The 22,314-nt window shown below is 53.0% G+C and overlaps 12 protein-coding genes across 12 annotated transcripts; 8 read left to right on the top strand and 4 right to left on the bottom strand.

Annotated features, from left to right (window-relative positions):
* Positions 1-109: 109 nt before the first annotated feature.
* BJX68DRAFT_279752 (uncharacterized protein) lies at positions 110-1,002 on the top strand (the record flags this gene model as incomplete). Its single annotated transcript, XM_071048794.1, has 2 exons — positions 110-641; positions 852-1,002. The coding sequence occupies exons 1-2, from the start codon at positions 319-321 to the stop codon at positions 1,000-1,002; spliced, it is 474 nt and encodes a 157-aa protein (XP_070893158.1). The 5' UTR covers positions 110-318.
* Positions 1,003-3,959: 2,957 nt separating this feature from the next.
* Positions 3,960-4,203, bottom strand: BJX68DRAFT_248701 (uncharacterized protein; the record flags this gene model as incomplete). Its single annotated transcript, XM_071041969.1, has 1 exon — positions 3,960-4,203. A coding segment is annotated over one exon (156 nt), but the record flags the coding sequence as incomplete, so codon positions are not given.
* Positions 4,204-4,810: 607 nt separating this feature from the next.
* On the top strand, positions 4,811-5,546 carry BJX68DRAFT_279749 (uncharacterized protein; the record flags this gene model as incomplete). The annotated part of the gene is made up of 1 exon (XM_071048792.1): positions 4,811-5,546. One exon carries the CDS (start codon positions 4,811-4,813, stop codon positions 5,450-5,452), a length of 642 nt encoding a protein of 213 aa, XP_070893156.1. The 3' UTR covers positions 5,453-5,546.
* A 259-nt stretch (positions 5,547-5,805) lies between these two features.
* BJX68DRAFT_248700 (uncharacterized protein) lies at positions 5,806-7,287 on the top strand. Its single transcript, XM_071041968.1, has one exon. It carries the CDS (start codon positions 5,819-5,821, stop codon positions 6,929-6,931), a length of 1,113 nt encoding a protein of 370 aa, XP_070893155.1. The 5' UTR covers positions 5,806-5,818; the 3' UTR covers positions 6,932-7,287.
* A 53-nt stretch (positions 7,288-7,340) lies between these two features.
* BJX68DRAFT_248699 (uncharacterized protein) lies at positions 7,341-8,004 on the top strand (the record flags this gene model as incomplete). The annotated part of the gene is made up of 1 exon (XM_071041967.1): positions 7,341-8,004. A coding segment is annotated over one exon (190 nt), but the record flags the coding sequence as incomplete, so codon positions are not given.
* Positions 8,005-8,361: 357 nt separating this feature from the next.
* Positions 8,362-9,134, top strand: BJX68DRAFT_248697 (uncharacterized protein). Its single transcript, XM_071041966.1, has one exon. It carries the CDS (start codon positions 8,665-8,667, stop codon positions 8,890-8,892), a length of 228 nt encoding a protein of 75 aa, XP_070893153.1. The 5' UTR covers positions 8,362-8,664; the 3' UTR covers positions 8,893-9,134.
* A 1,634-nt stretch (positions 9,135-10,768) lies between these two features.
* BJX68DRAFT_259157 (uncharacterized protein) lies at positions 10,769-11,265 on the top strand (the record flags this gene model as incomplete). The annotated part of the gene is made up of 2 exons (XM_071043654.1): positions 10,769-10,839; positions 10,902-11,265. 2 exons carry the CDS (start codon positions 10,769-10,771, stop codon positions 11,263-11,265), a joined length of 435 nt encoding a protein of 144 aa, XP_070893152.1.
* A 424-nt stretch (positions 11,266-11,689) lies between these two features.
* Positions 11,690-13,519, bottom strand: BJX68DRAFT_272499 (uncharacterized protein; the record flags this gene model as incomplete). The annotated part of the gene is made up of 5 exons (XM_071047219.1): positions 11,690-11,839; positions 11,933-11,946; positions 12,013-12,208; positions 13,004-13,381; positions 13,424-13,519. The coding sequence occupies 5 exons, from the start codon at positions 13,517-13,519 to the stop codon at positions 11,690-11,692; spliced, it is 834 nt and encodes a 277-aa protein (XP_070893151.1).
* Positions 13,520-14,350: 831 nt separating this feature from the next.
* On the bottom strand, positions 14,351-14,710 carry BJX68DRAFT_248686 (uncharacterized protein). Its single transcript, XM_071041965.1, has one exon. The coding sequence runs from the start codon at positions 14,634-14,636 to the stop codon at positions 14,427-14,429; it is 210 nt and encodes a 69-aa protein (XP_070893150.1). The 5' UTR covers positions 14,637-14,710; the 3' UTR covers positions 14,351-14,426.
* Positions 14,711-15,123: 413 nt separating this feature from the next.
* On the top strand, positions 15,124-16,062 carry BJX68DRAFT_259156 (uncharacterized protein; the record flags this gene model as incomplete). Its single annotated transcript, XM_071043653.1, has 5 exons — positions 15,124-15,295; positions 15,376-15,425; positions 15,488-15,829; positions 15,880-15,945; positions 16,045-16,062. 5 exons carry the CDS (start codon positions 15,124-15,126, stop codon positions 16,060-16,062), a joined length of 648 nt encoding a protein of 215 aa, XP_070893149.1.
* A 266-nt stretch (positions 16,063-16,328) lies between these two features.
* Positions 16,329-16,922, bottom strand: BJX68DRAFT_259155 (uncharacterized protein; the record flags this gene model as incomplete). Its single annotated transcript, XM_071043652.1, has 2 exons — positions 16,329-16,733; positions 16,791-16,922. The coding sequence occupies 2 exons, from the start codon at positions 16,920-16,922 to the stop codon at positions 16,329-16,331; spliced, it is 537 nt and encodes a 178-aa protein (XP_070893148.1).
* A 2,533-nt stretch (positions 16,923-19,455) lies between these two features.
* Positions 19,456-20,678, top strand: BJX68DRAFT_279739 (uncharacterized protein; the record flags this gene model as incomplete). Its single annotated transcript, XM_071048791.1, has 4 exons — positions 19,456-20,208; positions 20,238-20,320; positions 20,384-20,461; positions 20,510-20,678. Exons 1-4 carry the CDS (start codon positions 19,645-19,647, stop codon positions 20,676-20,678), a joined length of 894 nt encoding a protein of 297 aa, XP_070893147.1. The 5' UTR covers positions 19,456-19,644.
* Between the last annotated feature and the right edge of the window lie 1,636 nt (positions 20,679-22,314).

The raw sequence follows: 22,314 nt of genomic DNA, 5'->3' as shown, positions 1-22,314 counted from the left end.
GTGCACTGTGCTGTAATGCCCACAGTTATTTTAACTCTACGCAGAGTCGCTCTTCCTTGCCCGTGGAGTGTCGCTATTCCCAAACAAATAATCTTGCCTCGAAACCCATTCTTGCCCGCCCCGTTCCCTTCCGAGGCGGACCGGCCAACATGGACGGTCTTAATTCTGAACAACTCCCAAAGTCGCGGGGCCGAGTCCGTTCTCCCCCATACTGTACCTTCTCCCATGGCGCCTACAATAGTCCGCCTTAAATGCACCACTGCGAATGGGCAAATCATCGACCCTTGAACGCCCCAAAGTGAGAATATACATCTACCAATGCCTCCTGCGCAAAACATGGCTGCGCAGACATCACCCCCGTCCCGGTTGGATTTGCTCCGCGAGGCGCTGACGAGACCGAACCAAGCCTTGAAATCTCAACAGCCCTCGCAGGTTGCTGAATTGTACCACACATCAACCGAAGTCGCATCCCACCAAGAGGAATCCGAGAAAACGTGTTCGGAAGCGGGTGCTGATCCAGCTGACCAAAACCAAGAAGATGGCAACTGGGAGACCGATAGCTTGGGCGTCTACGAAGTATCGAGACCTTCGACGGACGCCCATAAGAAGTGGGATGACCTCAGTCTTCCCGCGATGTGCGAGTGAGTCAGGTCGCCGTCCACCTTCTGTCAACATAGCCCATGTCCAAGTTACGCTGACTGTCCTGTCTGATCCTAGCTTAGAGCGGAGACTTCGGTAAGTAGCCCCCAGCCGGTTTTCTTGTTGTCGTGTGTCCAAGATCCGTCTGTCTGCCCTCTCCTCGTGCATTTCGTTGCTTTCTCAGCATGGCAAATGCTAATTTGCCTCCCTAGAAGGCTAGAAACCCTCCTCGATAAGCAGATATCGTGGAATAACGAAATCCAAAAGAAGCTGGCCGAAATAAGTAAGGAGCCACCAACTGCTGAACCTGCATCCAAGAAGACCACACGTGCAAAGCGTCCCAGGACGAGCGGGACGGGCTGATGTGTACCGAACGGTGGAAGACAAATATGGATATTCCCAAATGTTCCAAAAGGAACAACCACGGTAGTTAAAACACGGCGGGCCGAACCGACAACGAATCATGAGCTTAATAACGACGTCCACCATCGTCTAATAGAAATTATTTCAAAAACAGCCCAAGCCCGAAGAATGTACGGCTAGCAGTAGTCTGGCATAAAAGTTCTCAGTTGCAGAGCAGGACGAGGACAGCCAACAGAAAGTTCAGCCATACTACAAACCGTCTATAATTGCGGAGCAGACGAGTGGACCATGGGGTTTTCTCTCACTGGCAATGTCCCCCGCGGCATCATGACCCACAGCCATTCCCGCCCGTAGTCAAGACTGGTCAACGGTCGATTCTCTGTCCGGCCGTTGCTGGAATGCGATCGGACAGCTGGTTAAAAACCCAAGCAAAGGCGTGGATGTCACTTGGGGTTGAGCAATGCCGTTATGCTGGAGTGGTCCCTAGTCGGGACAGGGCCGACCTTGCCTATCTGTAAAACAAGAGGCGTGTTCAATGAGACTTTTACATGGCTCATCTTCATGCAGCGTGGCTGCATACATATGCGCTTGCCAAACCCAATAAAGGTTAGCGTACATACATAGTGTGACCCGACGGGCCTACGCCGGGCCGATCTTTTCACCGCGCAAAAACCGATCAGACATCTCTCGTGGCCACAGCCGTAGGAGCGGATCATAGCGACTAGGATGTTATTGAGAGGAAGAGCCATGGAGACTGCCGAGTCGTAGCCTCAGCCAGCCGAAAAGCTCTGGTTAAGCTCTCTCCGTGGGCACGACGGACATTCCGAGACTCCTTTGGTCTGGTAAACGCCGATCCTATCGCGTGGCTTGAGAGCTCGCTGCCCTTTGTCGAAACAGAACGAGTCCACGGAAACTGACTCAATCTGACAAGGCGCGTCGGGACGGAAGCTATCGATCTCTCCATTGCTGGGCTCCGCGGCGCTGGGGGCTTCCCTTCCTTTAGCCCGCAGGCCAAAACAAGGCACGTCCCCGACAACGGGAGGGCTTCACTCAAGCATATTATCATTGAAAATGGCGTCCCTGTTTATTGGCTATTTTCGACTCAAGCGACTTTATCGGGTCCAGCTGCCACGGGAATAGTCAAGGAGGGTGCAGACAATACACGGAAGAAAGGCTCTACTGGGGCCATTTAATGCGGCCACTAAACTAGACCTCCTGCCCCATAAAAAAGGCAGAGCACAGCATAAACCACACTAGAGATCATACGGGGATTCCATCAACCCGGTACTGGGGCATGCAGATAGAAACCGGGGCCCATCCAACCCATCCAACGGAAGGTCATCCCAAAGAGAATCGTTATCAATGTCGACCAGGCAAAATGTCCGATTAGCCGTGTAACATTCCCTGTGGCATGTGCCGTCCAATGATCTATCAGGCCTTTTCCTCCGAAGCAGTACTTGTTGTTCTTGGTAGCGGTCGCCATGGGAGAAGTCGCCAAAGGCGAGTATTTGCAATGCCAGGAGGCCGGCGGGCCCGAAAGCCCACTAGACCAGCTTGATGAACTCCTGAAGTTCCGACGCCTTTCGCGTTGGGCAGAAGTCGAGTCCGGCGGCCTTCGACTTCTTGAATTTCCGAGGAAGCGACCAGGGCCATTAGTCCATATCTTTCTGCAGCAGCCAAACGATCTCCCGCCGGAGGCCGTAGTGGATTCTTTCCTCCCCACTGAATCGCAGGTGAAGGATCCAAATGGACAAACGTATTGGTAGGCCGACGAGAAGATTCCTCTACGCTGGTTAGCTCGTGTCCCCGCGAAAACCATGGCAACATACTGCGCTTGCTGGACGAAGGCAGAGGCCCAGGACGATCGGAGAACAGATCTTCTGTAGAATGCGCGGAATACTGGGCAACGTCACGGTCACATCGTCCCGACGCTCTTCAAAATCCGTTCCCTGTCGACCGCCATCAACCGACGTTCATGGAAGATCAGACCACGGAGTGTGGATTGGTGATGACGAATGGCATCATCAAGGCCTGGAAGGAACTGGGGAAAGTTAGAGATCTTCAGGTACAGATATTACAAGCCTTAGAAGGAAAGGCAAAACTCGGTGATGGCGATGAACGCCAGCCACTCCCCTGACTCGCGGAGATAATCACTGCTAATCTCAAAGTACTGAAGGGAGACGGGCCTACTGGATCGTGCCAAGAGCTGCAAAAAGTGCAGTTCGTTGGGGCAGTCCCACAGGGTCAGTGCCTGCAGAGAACGGAACAGCGATCATTGGACCCTGGAAGCAGCGCACAGGGGAACGAAACGCGTGAAAGGGTCAACGAAGTGAGTGAGGAGTAGCCGTCCAGATCAGGTCGGTATGGTCATCACGGAAGGATGATGGAAAGAGATCCACGATATCGGCATAGCCACAACGGCTTTGTGGATTCTCCCCTGACAGGAATCCGATAGAGAGCGCCTTTAAGTGTCGATCGGAGGCAACCTCGCAAGGCGCTAACTTCAGACGGGTGATGGATGCCTTCCCACTCCAACTCGCTGAGCGCCGTGAAACACGACAGGCCCTCTAGATGTTGGCCCGCGTGGGGACAGGTGCCGTCAGTGATCAAGAGAGACGATGGATCTGTTTCTAGTGGTACACAAAGTATCCTTGAGCATCCAAGACGTTGGCGGGGATGCAGGTCCTGATATGCCATCTAGGCGGGTCAGTTGCGGTTCCTCTAGGCAATGTCTCAATACTAACTGGAATGAATCGAGGATTCCAGGTTCTAATCGGGGAAAGACTTGGTGCATCTGAGACAACAGGCTCTCTAGAAACCCCCTGTGAGCGGTTGGTTCGTGCGGGTTGCCTAATGTGAGTCCTCTTGGCGGCATGGCCGGTGGAAAAAAGTTGCTACTGTACAGTGGAACCGAGCGGTGCCGATTGGAGCTTTCACCGTTAGCTGTCTGGTACAGCGCAGGATCTCCCCAGCGCGGTGGTCGGGACAGCCCCCCAAAAAGGGATCGACATCCAGGATGTTCAAGGCCCATTCATTGCTGGCACACGGGAGGTGATCGCACGATGGAGCCGAGGGAACAGAGCGGCATATAGTGTGGTTGAAACAAGACTCAACGACCGAACGTCACGTTGAGGCAGCTGGCACATCGTTAGCAGCATTTCGGAGCTCAACAGCGTTCCCTACAGTACATACCAAGTCGGCGATGGCATCAACCAGCTCAACCGGCAACTAGCTTAGCATGTTTCATTATGTGGTGGGGCGAGGCTGTCTCCGTCACGAATCAATTATGCTGGAGGTCCTTCTTATAGACCAGAATAGAATATGCCCTGCTACCATTTCTGTCACATTCTGGGACTCACGTTTTAGGAATTGGTTACACCAAGTCTTTGATGACGGATAATCAGCTGTAGTCAATAGTAGGAACAAACGCCACTTCCCCGGGGTTCCATTGTGGATCTTGCCCGTCCGACATGAGGGGGTTTCCACAACGCAGCTGAATATGAACAGCCCGGTGGCGGTGGTGAAGACTATCATCTTCCGAATCCGAGGCATTGCCAATTATCTGGATGTTCAGACAGCATGGATGGCGGCGGACAGCAGCTTGGCTATCGATGCCGGAGGTAAAAGCCGGGTAAGAGCAAGTTTTGTGGGCCTTCAAATACTCATGAGCCTTATATGCCTGAGCAGTCTCGGCCCTACATAAACTCAACATCTGTCATCAGTCCCAACGTCAGACCTTCTCCAACAGAAAAAGCTACCGTCCTTGGAAACTTAGTTCGATTGCCAATTGCCTGCTTGAGTCGACACCATGTCCCATCCTGTTGAACGTCCGGCAACCCCATCCGTGCTGTCGACTACGCTCCAAGGATACCACCTTAGCATCCTCTCTGAGAGTCCAGATTCAGAGTCCGATCCAGTCTCATCTACGTCGGACTACCCCTGCTGCCGACTACCACCCGTTCCCGAGCTCTTTACGCTCGCCGAGGCTATTCCGCAACTAGACCTAAATAAATCCGCCACACTGGAGGAACGATTTTTAAAATCATTGGCGATTCAGCCCGCGGTGGGATCCACGGTCCGAGCCACAGCTGTGGTTCCTCAAGACCGTCGAGCCGCGGGACATTACTTGCTGATCGACTTGCTTTGCCATCGGTTGTTCTCCACATTCAGGGATCAGGAAGGCATTCGAAACTTTAGCGTATACTATTATGAACGTTTCATCCCAGGCGACACTTTAACTGTGGTGGCCCGAAAGGTGTTTCGAAGACAGTTGAGCTGGCTAGAAGCAACAGTGGCCAGAGACAGCGTTTTAGTGGCCACTGCAACGGCGCAATACGACGCTGCTGGTCTAGAACCTGAGGGAGGCATACAGATTTCCGCTGAGAAGCTTTTCACTGATTTTGACGGTGTACATCCTTGCGTTCTTTCTGACGATCGTGATCTGTGGTAGACTTCTCTCTTGTTGCTCGGCTGCTCAGATCGAAAATTCCTTCGCATATCACAACATAATGAATGTTCTTAACGGGATGCAACGAATAAATTTGCCATTCTCCCTGATCTAACAGCTTTATTTTAAAAAGTTGAGATAATACGGCGGCGTTTGAAACCGAAAAGAGCTTAGCTATGGTCGGTCCGATGTTGTGAATCAAGGCTCGATCAAGTACAGAGTAGAGCTTCGTATTGCGGAATTTATGCTCTATTGACTCAAAGCGACTGCAAATCGATCTGCCTTTATCTTGTACAGTATATAAACCCGATCCCGAGCATCACAATGGTACTGATCGTAAATGCGGGAGAGGACAGGCGAGGGGGAAATATGCCACCAAAGAGAGCCAAAAAAGATGATAAACCCCCAGCTCCTTCGGTTTGGAGCCCCAACCCATTCTCTCTCCTCGACTCAGCCCCGCAGCGGTTAACCGAAACTCCGACGCGTCCATCATCGCCACGCGTCTCGACGCGTCCATCAACACCACAAGAGCTTCATGACATCGTGCTCGAGATCCCTCTAGAACTCGCCACTGTCCAATCCAGACTGCAAACTTTTCATCAATGGCCACTCGCACATATCACACCTCGACAGCTGGCAAGGCTAGGCTTCTGGCACGCACCATCTGGCAAAGACCGCGACAGTGTGAGCTGCTTCGCGTGTGACGTCTCAGTACAGAGATGGCGCGATGTCGAACACACAACAGCAGAGCTTCTCGCGTTACATGATGATCACTGTGTGTGGGCGGATCTTCTGGAGGATATGGAGACCTTCCCCAACCTTCCCTCATATGAACCAACTGGACAACTACCCCGAACATCAACAATAGAAACCAAAACAGAACCCTTGAGCAGCTCCTCTTCAATTCAGCCACGGCATCCAACAACCGAATCACAAGAGCCACCGCAAGCCCAAGAACCATTACAACCACAAGTGCCATCAAACCCAACTCCCAGCTCCAGGAAATCATACGCCTCAATCCTTAAGACCCCGCTGAACCCACCAACTCGACTTAAAGCTAAACTCACCTCTGCCTCTCAATCACCTGGACCAGCTGCACCAGAAACTCCAACAACTACAACATGCCGTTACCCGTCTACCCTCAGCCCGACTCGAAGCCCCATTCAGAGTCCTACTCTCACTGTCGATGACCTATACAGCCACTTTCACAACAAGCCTTCACCATTTACATCAGCCGACTCTAATAATCACTACTTTGCCATATCACAACATAAGCTGGTTTCAACAGCAACGAACGCGCTATCAAACTTTCTGCTCTCGGCCCTTCCGGCCTTTACAGGATACCTATCGAACATGCAGATTGGAGGATCTGACTGTCGCCCTCCCTATACATGGAAAGTCTCGAGACGAGAGCGAGGGAATTCTCAGCCAAAGTTTAGCAAGAGACAGTGGTCCACACCAGGGCGGACTGACTCAAGCTAAACAGACCGTGCCAGACGATACAGAGGACAAAGACCATATCTAAAGTCATTCCAGCGATCCTATAGAGAGAAAAAGGTAAGGTAGTCTCTCTATAGACATCTTGAGGCTTTTAAAACCGCGCGCCACAGGGGCAGCCTAACAATGGGAGCGGCAATTAGGCCACGACAGGCCGTGACGAGGCTCTAAGTTCGTTTTCAGGAAGTGGAAGAATCTACATGTACGCAATCAGATATATATAGTTGTTGTAGCCTGCATATCGCTTTGGCAGTTGGATCCCAGGTCACGTGATATATAATAGACCTGTAGGAGTGGCTGCCTGTTAGGCAGGCACTCCGCTAGGCAGCAGGGAGATGGACTGCTGCGGCTATAAATAGCTGGAGCTTCTCATATAGATCAAAATAATGACACTTGTACCTTAATCTAGTGTCTCAACTTTGGCGAGAAGTCAGGGTAAATGAAAGCATCATCATCATCATCATCATCATCATCATCATACTGTATATAAACCCTTGTGTCTTCTGATTCCACCCAATCAGCCTGCTTGGGTGAGGCTCACGGTCTGTTGCCCAGAGGGTTAGATCTAGGAGGGGTTCATACTTACAAAAACTATGCAGTGGATTTCCTGTACATAGGAGCCAAATACAGGGAGTAGATACAGTAACAGCTCTACCGAAAGTCCAGGTGCGCGGACGCAGTCTTCCTACCACTTCAGCTGTGGTGCTCGAAAAACGCGATCGTCAGCGCGTTGACCAAATGGGAAGGGCCTTGTTGTGCCGCTTGTCCAATTCTCTCACCCTGCCAGATCTACCCCAACAAACGGCATTTACAGTAAAGGTGGATGAACGAAATAGTTGTTTTCGGGCATGGATGAGCTACATCATCCATTCTTGTCTGCAGGCATTATATATTTTCAGGCGGAAAGGATTGTACATAATCTAGCCAATATGCTGGGATTTCAGTCTGTCCGAAGACCATAGACGAGACTGCGGGTCTAACTTCGAATGACAATCACGAGTCCACCATTGGGAGATTGATACACATGGCCAGGTATGTCTAATCTTGTGTTCACTTTTTTGCCAAGCCACTTTGAGTTGCCCTCCTTGAAAGGGAATCGCCCGGTTATCTGTCACGTTTTCCCAAGAAGATTCGGTAATGGCCCAGATGCCTGACTGCTGTCTCGCCGGCAAGTCGCGTACCTAACGTTTGTGTTAATTGGAAGACGACTGGGGTTCAGAATAACGTTCAGAGTAACCGGGCAGACGACGGGCATTTCTGACGGCGGGTTTCCCCGTCTCACTTCATCTTAGCCAATGCCAAGCCCATGTTGAATAACTAGTTGATCGGGCATGTTTACCCGGGTATCTGGAATGCTACCTACGTGATATTCTCCTCTCCTTCCTTTGACTTACTGCATATTGCGTTCGATTGGGCTTTCCCTCCCAGCGGCGCATGCTACCAGTTAAAAAAAAAATAAGAGGCTGTTCTGAAGTAGAAAGAGACTACTCTGTAGATAATCCGAAGTAAAGCATTGCCTGACCCGGATCGAGGAATCATTAAAGATGCCCAGGTAGTTCCTTCCGTCGTCGACTTCCAACTTCCATTGCGTCGACGGCCAGCACTCGAAATTCCCCGTATACTAGCGGCTTTGAGCCTTATCACGATGATATTGGTCAGATCGTTGAAAGAAAGAAAAAGAGTGGCGTGGGCAGATCCATCCGAAATTCAAATTGAAGATGTCCGGTTACGTATGTCCTTCCATCAACTCTCATAATTTTTTACCGTCCTTTTCCAATTTGTGGCAGTTATGTCACACCTGGTCATCGGAGTCAGTTTACATAACATGTGAGCTGATCCTTTTCTACGGTCTGCTCTCGCCCGGGTTTTCCGTTGCAGCTCTGGCAAGCAGAAACCACCGAGCAGCTACCCTCCTTCATTCCACCAGCGGGACCCGATCTCCGTAGACACGCTTGTCCCTTGTCCTTGGTCAAATTCGCTCCACTCAGGTTCCCACAGTGACCGGTCGTCGTAGCATCTTCTGCCCCGATCGGTGACCAGCAAAGATGTTGTTGGTTATTCGGCAGGTGAGATAGTTATCTTATGTGTACGGAGTTGATAAACATGGAAATAGCCCGGGCAAAGCAGGGGGACTCACCGATCGTGGCTTCCACCATGTTCGATTTTCCTGGACCGTGAGATAGTGCCACTAATCCGTTTTGGGAGGTTGAACAGGGGCCTCAAGTTCGGGGTCATCTCAGAACTCGAGCGCGTCAAAACAAAAAAAACAGCTTTGGATTCGACCATAATTCCCCAGTGTAGGAGCAATGAGGCTTACTCTGCCCATTCAGTAGCTTCTGTCCTCTTACTTTACAGTGTATTATGCAATAATGCGATGTTAATCTCTCAGGGAGTAGTGATGTGTCCAAAGTCCCCAGTATTGAAGCAAGATATATATATTCCATGACCATCGTTATCATCAAGGGTGACTAGCAGGGTGCGTGCTACACCCTTCTCCTCGATTCAATACCCAGAGACCGAAATCACATCTCATCGACTTGCATATTGGTTCTAATTTATCTTACAACACTCTATAAAGTCGGTGTTCAGCGCCTGATATGGCATATGCGCGGATGCCTTCGCTTGGCCGGTCAATCGGGCAATGCAGGTGGGTAAATTTCGTAGTTCTTCGCAGGGGAAGATGAGGGACGGGAATAATCGTCATCCGAATGCGCATCCCGTGCTCCGAATGTGAAGTCTTGCGTGCGATAAGCTTAGCAAGGCTGGTCAGACTCAATCTCCCATCAGCGACGTATCCATCCAAGCTATCTGAAGCTTGGATTCCACAACTCCGTACGCCACGACTTATCCGGGAGTCCCCATATGCACGGGACAACAGCCCAGGGAGCTGACCGACGGGCGGTTGCATACATTCTGTGATTGTTGTTGCTGTACCTTCCGCCGTCGCACCTGATCGGTTATGTGGTTCATGCCCCTGCCAAGCAAGATGGCCATTATGTAAGATGGCCTTTCATTCGACTGGCTCGCGCATCCCCCACAAACATTCACTTCTACCCGGACGCGTTCTAACGGGCGATCCTGCGCGTCACTGACCAGGCATGTCATCGCACATTTTCATTCAACGTTCGAAACCATCAAGATGAGGTCATCTATCATGTGAACATTCTCTTCTATTTCCCCCGACCCCCGACCCCCGACCCCCGACCCCCGTCTCCCTTCGCCCGCCCCGCAGATGGAAGCGATGCGTGTCCTCAAACGGGCCAGAGCAAAGCTGGAGCGCAAAGGATGCTATTTCAAGGGACTCAGACCGCCCGACGACGTGGAACGCGTTTGACCAGAGCTCCAACTTCAAACACCATTCTTCAATATTGCCGTTGTGAGCTGTTTCCCACCCACCCCTGGCTGTAATCGCTTTCTAGATCAGTGACTTAACGCTCTGAATTGACCGCAGCTACACGAGAGACGGTCAACCGTAAGGCTGGCGATCGGATGGCATCACCTCCGGTAACCCCGTGCTTTGCAGGCCCTCTGAGAAATATCCGCCACGATTTCAGCTCTCATTATTGCAGAATTGTGGCAGTCATCTACATCCGCTGGAGATCATTGGAAATGCCCTGAACTCTGGTGCTCGGGTGCTGCGTGCCACACGCTGGCACAACGGATTGCCACACCGGGCTGTTGTCCGCGCGAAGCGTTTGCCCGAACGAGGATGACCGTTTGCACTCAGACATGTAACCACTATCTTGATCTTCCCTCATAAAATGACCTCCAGTCGACAGTCTGGACCGTTGGTCGCATCTACTCTCGCACCACAATCGCAACATGAACTGGCGAGACGGAATTTGGTTATGGGTCTTGTGCAAGCTTGGAGTGCACGCTTCCCTGGGCTCGAGGTATTCCCGCTTCCTGGAACAGAGTTCAGAGCACTCGCTGACAGCCATCCTGACGTGCCCAGCGTCCCGGACCAAGATGGACCTATCAACCACCGACGCGTCACATACGTGCCACGGGTCCCTGATTCCGGGGTCGGCCTGGCGGCCCAATCCCGGTGCCGCCGGGGCGCCAATGCCCCGGTTCCGTTGGCTGCACCGTCCGGCCGGTTACGATGCCAACGTTGCGGTGGCACGCGTTCGCGGACCTACCATTGCCGACACTACCGCGATCCAATAGCGTATCCTGCGATAGGAGTCTGTGCTCGCCGTCGAACGGGCTGCGCAAACATGAAAATGTCGAAGGAGCAGAGTACTGTGGATGGTGGTACTATGGACCGTTCGATTACGGAATTACCGGGCTGGGGGCATGCGTTGGACCCGAAGTGACCGTTGTCGCGCGAGAAATCGACGTCGATTATGTTAGCGTAAGACCGTCCGTAGGATTAGGACATGCAAGGGAAATCTGGGAAAGTAATCGGACTGGCACGGGTGCTCGTCAAAAAAGGGACCATTGGTAGATCGGTCATCGGGAATGACCACGACCTTCAGCTATTCGGGAGGCGACCCATTGGCCGTGGCTTCTGGGTGGTCCCGTCGTGTCGGCCACCGTTGTGTCAGTGTTCGATCACTGATGACACGGCTCAACGTCAAGATCCAGGAGCCGGAGGTCATCGTTCAACCTGGGCTAAACAATCGCCGTGACCTGGTTGCGGATCGAGTGTCGGACACAGACTGGAGACAAAGTGATTCGTTAATATGGCTTCACCGGACGCAACTGCCTTCCCCCGGCCTCGCACAGGGTTCATACCGCCTACCAGCATACTCCCCGACGCGTATTCAGGTATGTCCTTATCGTCTGTGCCGCATCCACAGACCCTTCCATGAATCGAATCCTCGTACCGGGATGACGAGAGGGCTCATTCTTGTGGTTTCGACGGTAGTAAAGGACGAATCGGAGGATCTATCACGGTCAGTATAGGGCTCTCTGCCTGTTCGACGGTCGGGGTGCCTTGAATTCCTGGCGATCGAGGTCCAGCAAATGCTGCATCCTCACCCACCGACGATTGTCTACACCATGTTAGCTCAGCTCACCGTTCTACGGGAGACACGAGGGGTTGCTGCGCCTCGCGGTACCTAGGTCTTCCATTTGCCAGACAACGATGAACTTCCGGACCATGGCGCGGTGTTGTTCACTCGCGAGGACCAGGGTCTGGATGAGCGAGAAGACCCGCGCAATCCCGATATCCACTACGATCAGGAGCACGATCCCGAAGCGGGCGAGATCCGGCGGTCTCCCATACGGCTCAGCACGAGCGCACTGTGTCGAACGCTGTGTTGATATTCGGCATTATACTTACAACGCGTTCGGTGGCCGCAGTATTCGACGAGGTCCTGTCTCTCGATATATGCCGGTGGCTGGTAGTGTGTACGACTGCATCGCGTCCTGGCGCTGTCCCCGCCTGTCTTCATTCTCCCCCGTGCTCGGCAGAGGGGAGCGATGTATTGTCCGGTACCGAGGGTTCTGCCTCCCTCAACGTGTCCTCTGGACTGGCAGATCGCTCAGACGCATGGATCGGTGCGCTGACCGGACAGGTGTACTGGTTCTGAGGTCGGTGCCCCGGTGCCGTTGGCCCCCGGCGGACCTTCCTATGACGAGACATAAAAAAAGCGGCAGCTGGCTAGCAAGTCGCAGGCCTGCTGTGGCAGCCAGAGGTACACATATTGACCGGGCTCGACTCTCTACCCGGAGGGACGGTGATGTCGATACTGAGAAGCTCATGGTGCCGGGATATGACAACCGACGGCCAGGAGTGCCCCCAGCGCCTTCTTAGGGGAACAGCCAAGGACACCAGGCTGAGAAAATCCACAGAGCCGCTGCCGCCACCGTCTACCAGAGGCATTTGGAGTGGCGCATCCAGACATGGTAGGACGTCGAAGCCAATCCGGTTACTGCCAATAGGTAGTGACACTTCATCGCCAGCTGCGGATAACGGCGAACCACGGCATGCAGCGTCACGGGAAGGATCAAGATCATCGAACAAGCTGCCTGGCTCTGGTTAGCGGACGATCGATATCCGGGGGAACTGCACACGGAATCCTCCAGGAACCAGAGCAAATGCCTCACCAGAACTGGAACGGGATGCTGCCGTATAGCTTGCACCGGTTGGCCGTCACCCAGGGCAGCAATCGCTCGGTGGAGGACGGAGTGGATGATGACCATCCGGTCGACCCATCGATGAATCCATGCTGCCGCCGACCAATCGATGCCTAGAAGATGCGCGGTAGCCCAGGATCGTGTCCGTAAGACTAGTGGCAGGATGTTCGCCGTAAGCAGAAGCGCGACCACCGAGCCCTGTTGGACAGCGGCCATATCGAGGTGGCCGAACGGTCTCGGCAGGGGATAGGCAAGGAGTCGCCGTATCCGCATCCCGTGCCATCGGATCGCCCACCACGGGACGCCAGACGCCATACGCCATACGAGCCAAATGCCCAGAGCGATATCCTATACCAATCAGTCTGCGATATGTGGGAAATTCGGTCGTACCAGGGAGATGTCGTTGGAGGCATCCTGCAGGTCAGGGTTGACAGTCTGGGGAGCGGAGGAGTATTTGTATCCCGTCGGGTGTGATCTGGGCCTCATCTAGATGCTTGCAGTAGGATGTGGGACAAACAGGGTGCGTATTAATATGGGCGATTTATCCTGTCTGACTCTATCTATCTTCGTATTCTGAGCGATAACATGATGGTTGGGTGCGGTGAGTGACAGGCAAGAAAATGAGGGCCGCTTAGCCAGCACGCGGGTGCGATGGTCCAGAACAAAACAACTTACGTGAATTATCGAGAGACGCTGTCACTTCTGTTGTGCTACTCTGCACTCTCACGTTGCCGTACTCTGAACCTTGTCTTCACAATTTGTCGACCGGCGTTGTCCAGTGCCAGTATTACCCGTAGTGACGATCTACTCATCTTACTCTATCACAGGCTGGGCATCAATCCTCTCATCATCTAAATGAAATTGACCATATTCAGGCCACACCATTCCAGAAGAATCTTCCACCACGAAAGCGAGGACCGGCCCCCGCAAAAATCCCTTGTATCCGGCGAAGGACGCATCATTCCGCGGTACCCTGCAGCGAACACCAACGGGGAACTATCGCTTCAGGCGTCTTCTTTTCTTTGGCTGCCGCAGGGACCGGCTGGGTGTGACCAGAGCCAAGAGCCCTTCTATCTCGCGAGACGGTGCCGTGTACTCCCCACTGCTTCGTTGACCTGCTCGATCCAACTTGTTGTCGACTTCTGGCATGTTCCAGCTGGCGCGTCAGCTTTGGCGCCTCCGCGGTAAAATCAGTATACGGAATGCCGCGTGAGCGTGCAGCCATTCTCCTTGGGCGCTTCATGGGAGCTAGGGTTCTGCCGCGAAACTTAGTCTTACGCCTGCAAGGCATCGATCAGGGCATGCCCGCGGATGGAGGACCGGTGGCACTCACCGGGCGGATTGTAGTTTGTATTCCCGAGAAGCTGTACAGAGAAGGACTTCCGAATGTGGACTAGCCTGGCTGAGGGCATCTCCGGTGTCCTGAGGTTGTTCGCGCTGGGAATCTTGTTTTTCGTCTCATGCCAGGTCCCTCGCCATCTGACTCCAGCTGCTGGTTCAGCCATGACATCGATGGTATGGACAGCCCTATCGTCGTGAAAGGAGGTGCCACCAGGCACTCCTCGTCTGAGTTACTATCATTGGGCTCATGAGGGCGTGTCATGGGCGCTGAGCGTATGAGTGAGCGGTCCGCGAAGAAGATTGTGACATGCTTACAACGTCCCTTCAAACATTGCCGAATTTAGATCCACAGAAGGAGGGCATCGAAGGCTTGCCCCCTATTGGATAGTAGTTACAATTCGAGGGATGATAGTCCCGTCAAAACCATGAGTCTTTACGTGGCGGTGATGCTCACCGTGGCTGCTCATTCGCCCACCGACTTTCCATTGCTCCTGCGAGTTAACACGTAGGTCTCAGGATCTTCCGGGTCTCATGATCCGTGGTATATTCCAGTATGGTACCTAGGCCAACTGTGACCAAATTCGTCAGACTTTCATCGGTACAGTATCGTAAAGTTGGCCGGTCAAGGACAAAAGTTAGCCGAGATGAGTGGCCGATATAAAGGAGGTCCTGGTCCAGAAAAGTGATGCCAGAGGTCTGTATGGTGTGGATATGGTCAATAGACAGATTTGTCACATAGACCGCTGCACATGGCTGTTTCAAACATCGCCCACGCCATCTTGGCGTCGATACTCCTGTCTTTGGCAACTACCCGTGCCCTGCTGTCAACCCGAACGTTTCGACAGCGCCCGCTCTATCGATGCGTAGATATTACCTCCTCGGTGGCCCTTGTGGCCTTCCTCGTTGCCGTGGTCGCGCTCCGTTGGAGCCGTTTCCATCCGCTCAGTTGAGTCCCCATCAGTGAAAGCCACAGGATTTCACCACTGACGATTCTGTGACAGGCGCAGAAATCATCACATCTATTACGGGCTTCTTTCCACCGGTTCTGGAAGTGAGTGTCCATGGAGGAGGACAGGTCGGGCTTACGACGGACAGGAGCTGATCGACTTGCAGTTTGTCCGACTACAGTTTATCTTGTCCGACATGCCGCTGTTCGCAGCTAGAGTGAAGATATTCTACGCATTTCTCTGCGCTCTTCATACCACGAAGGTGACGGTGGTCTTCGTCAGTTACTTAGCTTATGCTCCGGTTGGTAATGCGCTCCCGATTCTCTCCGCGGTGGATTATATAGGCGTCGCGACGGGTTACCTGTGCCTGGCCCAACAGACTGTCCGCGACTCTCAATCCGAACGACGCCTCGTTCGTGCGGTTTACGGCATGTTTGGGTTCTCCGGTCTCTTGGCAACCATTGCAGCGATAGGGGTGTCATGTCGTGCCGGGAGCTTGCCTCAAGAGGTAGCATGTCCCGCCCAAGCCGCTGTTTCTTCTTAACATCCGCCTGACAGGTACAACTGCTTCTGACAATCGCATTGTCTATCCGCCATGGGTGGGGAGCGCGCCGCTACTCCGGGGTGGACGCCGCCAGGGACCTCGCAACTCTGTCCACGGGGAGAGCAAACCATACGCGGCATTCCGACGATTACCATATAATTGTCTCCGAATTACAGTAGAGAAGGTGGTCGGGCTAGATGACATGGATTGAGGCGTTACGTATCCGCATATGCAGACACATAGTAACATAGTCATCAGATGGAGATTCCAATGTTCCGAAGGAGCATGAGACAGTAAAATCAACAATCAGACACCCGTGTATGGCTTGATAGACAAATGAAATATCGGAATCAACTGAGTACGCGCACAGAGCCTTATGTCGCACGCTGTAGATCCGGCACCACTTGGAACACCGAACATCCGCTTCATGCCAACCCTCGCACAGCTGTCCAGAGATACGGTTCTACTCTGATCCATCTTGCTTCTGCTTGCCAGCATCTGCGGAGTCGACCAGGGGTTCCTTCCAACCCTCCAAGACCCCGATGATGCCGTCTTCGATCTTCTGGTGTGCTTCCTTGTAGTAGGACAGGAGGACGTCATATTCTAAGGAACGGCCCTCTGCCTGCCGTTTCTCTTCCGAGAGGCTGGCATTGGCGTTCTTGAGCCGCTGATTTTCTTTGTCGAGGCGCTGACTGTCGGCATTCCTGGCGACGTAGGACTCCCACAAGCGCCGGTAGAGGGCTACGAGGCGTGCCGCCTGGGCAGCCAGAATGGGGTCCTTCTCGTCCAGGCGCTCCAGCTCACGGGCCAAGGGTCTGAAGGACGCCGCGGCCGATACCAACTTCTCATCGTTGGTGGGAGGTTCCAACTGTGAAGTATGATGAGTATGGCGTTCTTGAATTCGTGCAGAGCTTGCTTCACATACATGTGTGGAATCTTCATTAGGTGGCTCCATGGGGTTTGCGCCTCCGCTTTCCTCAGCATGACCAGATCGACTGCAGGACGATTCACGCTTGCGTTTGAGGGGACGTTCCAGGTAGGAGGCCGTTGCTTCCATAGCGCAGATGCTTATGTCTGACGGAGGTGGGACGAATGAATAGACGGAGGGGGTTCAGACATGACACGCGTCCGACAATGCTTATATAAAAAATACAGTGCATCTCTGCGGTAGAGAGAAGAGACTCGCATATTCCTTGTACAATACTACCCTACAACAATACGAGGACGGGGATACTCACCGGTCAACTGAAGCGTTTGGCTTTTCTAGAGATACACCGGTCAGGTAAGAAGAACGCTTAAGACAAATCCGAGGGCCATGAAAGGCCAGCAAAGGGCAAATTGCACAGTATCGTCGGTTGGTGCATCTTCCCGGGTATCTAGGTGGGATTCCATGACCTCTCCCCTGGTTAAAGATCGGGTCGATCAGACGGAAGAAACGCGTCTACCACGCATATTCTCGACTACCTTCCTATTTTGATTCTGTCTGACAGAGGAAAACCCCGCCTTCACTAAAGTGGCTCGCCGCTACGCGACGCCAGCGGTCCTTTGCTAAGGGCATCAATCCAGCCTAACTTATATAACTATGCGAAGGTGAATGATACGTTTTGACTTTGGTATTTATCCACGCAATCTCGTTCCCACTCTGCCGCTACCGTATTACCGTATCGCTACAATACTCTCGAGAAGTCTGTCTGCCGGTATGAAGCGGCCGAGGTGCTTCTGTCGTTCGCGATGGCTATCTCTACGGCTTCAAGCTGCTCTACAAGAAAGCGGCTTATCTCGATCGACAATGCCAGAGGGCACCCATCAGTCTGAGCGACCGGAGTCACTGCCGCATTCATCACACCGAAGAGATAAGAACACGGAGAATGAACGCCAATGGCGGTCACGCGCCCCCTCACCCAACGAGTTCAGCAAGACAGATCCGGCGGCTGCTCTTCGGGATTAGAGCAGCCTAGCTTTCTCGAATACAAGAGCAGTCCTGCCGACGAGTGTTGCATTCAGTCGCAAACTGCGCTTGTGCGGTCGTGAACAATTGTATGGATGGCGGCGGGGCGTGGGCATGAGAGGGGAGGAGACGAGGGTTTCGGAGAGCGACGGTGTTGGTGTGTTGTGGTTTACTATGTGACGTTTCGACTACGGGAAGGTTCGGACAGTCATTACTTGTTCCGTATTGCGACTCTACAGTACTCTACATGACTACTTTACTCTCGCGGAGGAATCGGAACGGCCATGAATCATCAACTCTTCTACCTCGACTGTGTATATTAGGGAATTTGTAGTGAACAGACCGGGCAAAGGTGACATCTGCTGACACTCCCGCTAAACAAGGCTGCGCTATGAGCCCACTCAGGGTGTTGCCGATGTTATTCCACGAGTAGTTTCTCTAATCGCTCCAGATAATTGCCCGGGTTATGCTCGGAAAATCACGCTTTTACGGTTGGTTATATACGGTGATAGGGAGCCTCTGTACTCACAACAGGTAAACAGTAACAACATGCTCCATACCCAAAGGAGTCAAACGTCTGCTCGGTTTGCCGTCTCCGTAGAGTCTTAAACTGGATAGTGGGCACCTAAAGGACAATCACCGTACATTGATATCTGCAAATACCCAAGGACATTGTCCAAACTTGAACCGGGCTCATGGAAATGGAACAACGTTGCTTGGCCATGACCCCCGGATAAAATCCAGAAAGGTTGGGCTGGATTGCAGGCGGTCTTTGGTCGATGGCAGTGGCCTTCCGGTGATCATTTGTCCAACGCCTTAGCATCCATGGCTCAATACGATGGAGATGGTAGGACGCCGAAACCTGTAGATCTGGGGTCTCTTGACGGCGCAATGCCGAGGCTTCGCGGTGAAGGGCTGATCGAGGAGGCGAACCGCCCATGCACGAAGCCTTCGAACTGGATATGATAACAACATCATTGAGATCTAGATGCGTAATGACTGGCGCATAATTACACTTTCGGAAGATATCTGCGATCGCGGAGACTGCTTGTATGTTGGGATTTCTGTGCTGGCGAGGGAATGTATGATAGCGTTGGATTGCTGCGCTGCTTGCTCTTCCCAGCGACGGGCGATTCTGCAAGTCTCTCGCAGCCGGTCTTCATGATTGTCGCATATCATCAGTCTGGCTGCGTTCCTGAAGTTTATTGCCCGGGTTTCGGGCTTTGACTCCGGTTTTGACAAGGCCAGCTCTAGATGGGCGGAGACCCGCTTGGTGAAGTCAATCGACTCCGGACATACACCTCCGTGGGGCGAGGAAACGATACACCTTTCACGGTGCAACGATTGACCAAGTCGAGAGGGCTGCACAAGAAAGACATGATGGGAAGTTCGAGTAGTCAGTCGCAGCGACGACCGAAGGATGCAGCAGCAGGGGAAAGGCCTTATTTATATCCAATCCACTATCTTAGTACGGAGGTTATCCAGGGCAGGCGTCGGGGAACCGTCGTAAGACTTGAGAAACGCACGAGCCGCTCTGCCTTTCGTAGGAGCGCACAGCCCCTTGGGACCGTCTTAGTAGACCCTAAGAGCAATCGCTATATTCCTAGGAACCTGCTCACTCCTGCGAACCACGTATCATGGTCCGTAGAGTCAGCGAGCCATCTCGCCTATTCAAGATGGTAGCCTGCCTACATTATATATTTCTTTATCCTCGCATACCAAGATTTCAATACCCTCAACCTGCGCTGCGTGCAAAACATGACAACACAGACTACTACTCACTTGTACGGTATGCGGGAAGAATTACCTATCGTATAACCAGTACATCGCCATGCTAACCTGTGCCACAGCTCGGCTTCAGTCCTTGATTGACATCTGTGTACCCCACCAGAGTGCTTTCGCAATGGATAGCAGCGGGTGGGATCCGATCCGGGTATGCGGGATGAGCGACCCAGATTGCACGACTACTTGTTGTGGGAAGACTCGGGCCAACGCGAACTGCAAAAACCACATCTCAAGGCAATCGCGCACCGATGCTGCCCACCTCCTGCAGCTTCTGGCGCTGCGGCGACCAGCAGATGACAGCCTCGTCGAGACACTACGCAAGATTGCCAGGCTGCTGCTATGCAAACGGAACCACCAGCACAAGGAGGACGAACAAGTGCAGCCGCTCGCAATGCGCTGGTATGAGAGCGCTCGGGCTTCACGGGCCGTCGGTGAGCATGGGCGGGATTCACCCACGGAGAGCCAGCAGATTGACTCCCCGCTGTATCCAGAGATGGACCTGGTGGATGTAAATTCGACATCATTGGCCCCCATGGGCGTTGAACCTGCCGCGGCCGAGCGTCACTCCATCCGTATTGAGCAGCTGCGGCAAAGGTCGGTTCCATTCGAGGTGTCGCCGTCTTCCCCGCTCGGATCCAGTTCGGGACCGCCAATGCAGACAACACTAGCACGCCGGTGATCCTCCGCTCACTCCGGCAGGATGATAATGGCGGCAGCATAGAGTGCCTGATCTGTCATGACAACGCAGCAGACGACATTGCCAATTTGTAGTGCGAGCGGTGCAGACGGAGCGTGCACTTGGGCTGTATGGGAGATTGGCTCGAACGACGGTCGGCACGGATCAATTTTAACTGTCCACAATGGTAAGACTCCCAGGCTGTTAAGATCGGCCTCTACTGACGCATTTACAGCCGCGGTATCGCACGGTTCGATGCTTCCTACTCCGCCGCCGAGACGACGGGCGAGGCAGACGACGGGGTCGAAAGCGCTGGCGGTGGCCGCACCGCTCGAGGGGATATCACCTCGGAAGGGGCGGAAGGGGCTGGATGCAAACTGCATGCAAAAGCGTACAGAAACTGAGTCCAAGAGACGAGTGCGGCAGGACTGGCTGGCTGAAAAGGGCTGCGCCTAAGAAAGCCGGCGGCTCCCAGAAGCCGCAGCAGAGTGGGTCCCCATTCCCGGTCCGGTTAGCGCCCGCAGAACCGCCTCAGTGCTTCCGCAGCGGTCGCTCATCAAGAAAAAAAACATGGAGTCCACGAAATGTATGAGCCACTCCATACGGCATTGCCCTCCGAAATTCGGTTCGCCGTCTTATTGCAGTTGTGAAGTCTAATCCTGGCAAGCGAAGCACTAAGATCGAATTCGATGGTTCTGTCCCAAACCGACCAATCAATGGATCCTTGCCTCCTGTGCCATCACCCCCGATACGATGGCCTTGCTGCGGTGCGGCTGCGGGCCAGAATGACCACCAATGTCACCGCTTCCGCAGCGGCCCCCAACGCCCCAGAGCAGAAGAATTAAAAGATCCCAATGTCACCTATGCTGAGGTTTCTAAGTATGCACCTAACAAGGAAAAGAGCGTCTAAGAAATCTTCTTGGGTAAGTAACCCCGCTCATCTATGATGTAATCCTAAGGAGGCTTATCTCAGGCGCCAACCCAAGAGCTGTTGCCCGAAGATCGGTGCGCCCTACTGGGCTTATTAGCGCTCTCTAGCCCCGTCAATGGATAACTGCCCGATAGATTTGTTGTGTACCGGAGAGCAGCTCCTCAGCTAAATCATAAATTTTCTTTGCCCGGCATCTCGCTATGTGATTCCACACCGCGAAAACCCGATCGTGGCCGGATGAGCGGCCCCCCGCATGTCGTCAAGCAGGTCTGGGCTTCCCTGGTGCGCACTTACGCCAATGTCCTTCTCGTTTTCGGTCCGTTACCGTTAGCCACCCCAACCGCCTTCCTAAATCCTGCCTTGGACTTGTACCGGCGTGGAAGTCGTGATGTAATATATCTCGTCACGGATTTCTTGCCTACTCAAGCCACGGCAACAATCCTAGAACGATGAGAAGCTTCTATGCCGAGTGGTTGCGCGAAAATGATCTTGATGCGAATACTGAAGTTAGCACCCTTGGTGATCGAACGATTTGGGAGATTCACGGCAGCAGCCCACGCTTACGCGGACGAATACGAACGCAGATTTGGCCAACAGCTGCAGGATGACAGGGGCATTCTGAAGCGGTAGTCTGGACATGTTGTGATGGGCAGAGTCGGGCACCAGACGGGCCGACAGTACAAAGCAGCAAATATCGCGGGCGATATTGCAACACCGGCCTCACTGTTTGTTCCGTTTCTTGCCGGGCTTTTTGATTTTTTTTTGTTTTCCAAAATATATGTTGCAGTGAATATCCCACAACAGAATGACCTGATATCAAACAGACTGATGGTTCACCCAGCTTGATCCTCATTTTGTTTGTTCCTTTTCCTCACCGGGCTTTTCGAGTTTTGTTTTCCCAATTACATGTTGCAGGGGCTATCCCAGAACAGAATGATATCGAACAGACTGTGATTCACCCAGCCTGATCCTCATGATAGCCATCTTGTTCCTTCAATCGAGCATATAAAGCCCCGACACGCTCAATGAAAGCAGGGGTAACAGAATTGGGAAGTATGTCAGATTACTCGGTGCCTGTTATCACTGTCGTAGACGGTTCATCGGCGTCG

Source organism: Aspergillus pseudodeflectus (genome assembly GCF_044049435.1).
Source record: "Aspergillus pseudodeflectus strain CBS 756.74 chromosome Unknown BJX68scaffold_82, whole genome shotgun sequence".
Taxonomy (NCBI): Eukaryota; Fungi; Ascomycota; class Eurotiomycetes; order Eurotiales; family Aspergillaceae; genus Aspergillus; species Aspergillus pseudodeflectus.
Note: the sequence above shows the minus strand (reverse complement) of the source record. Positions and strands in the feature narration are given on the sequence as shown.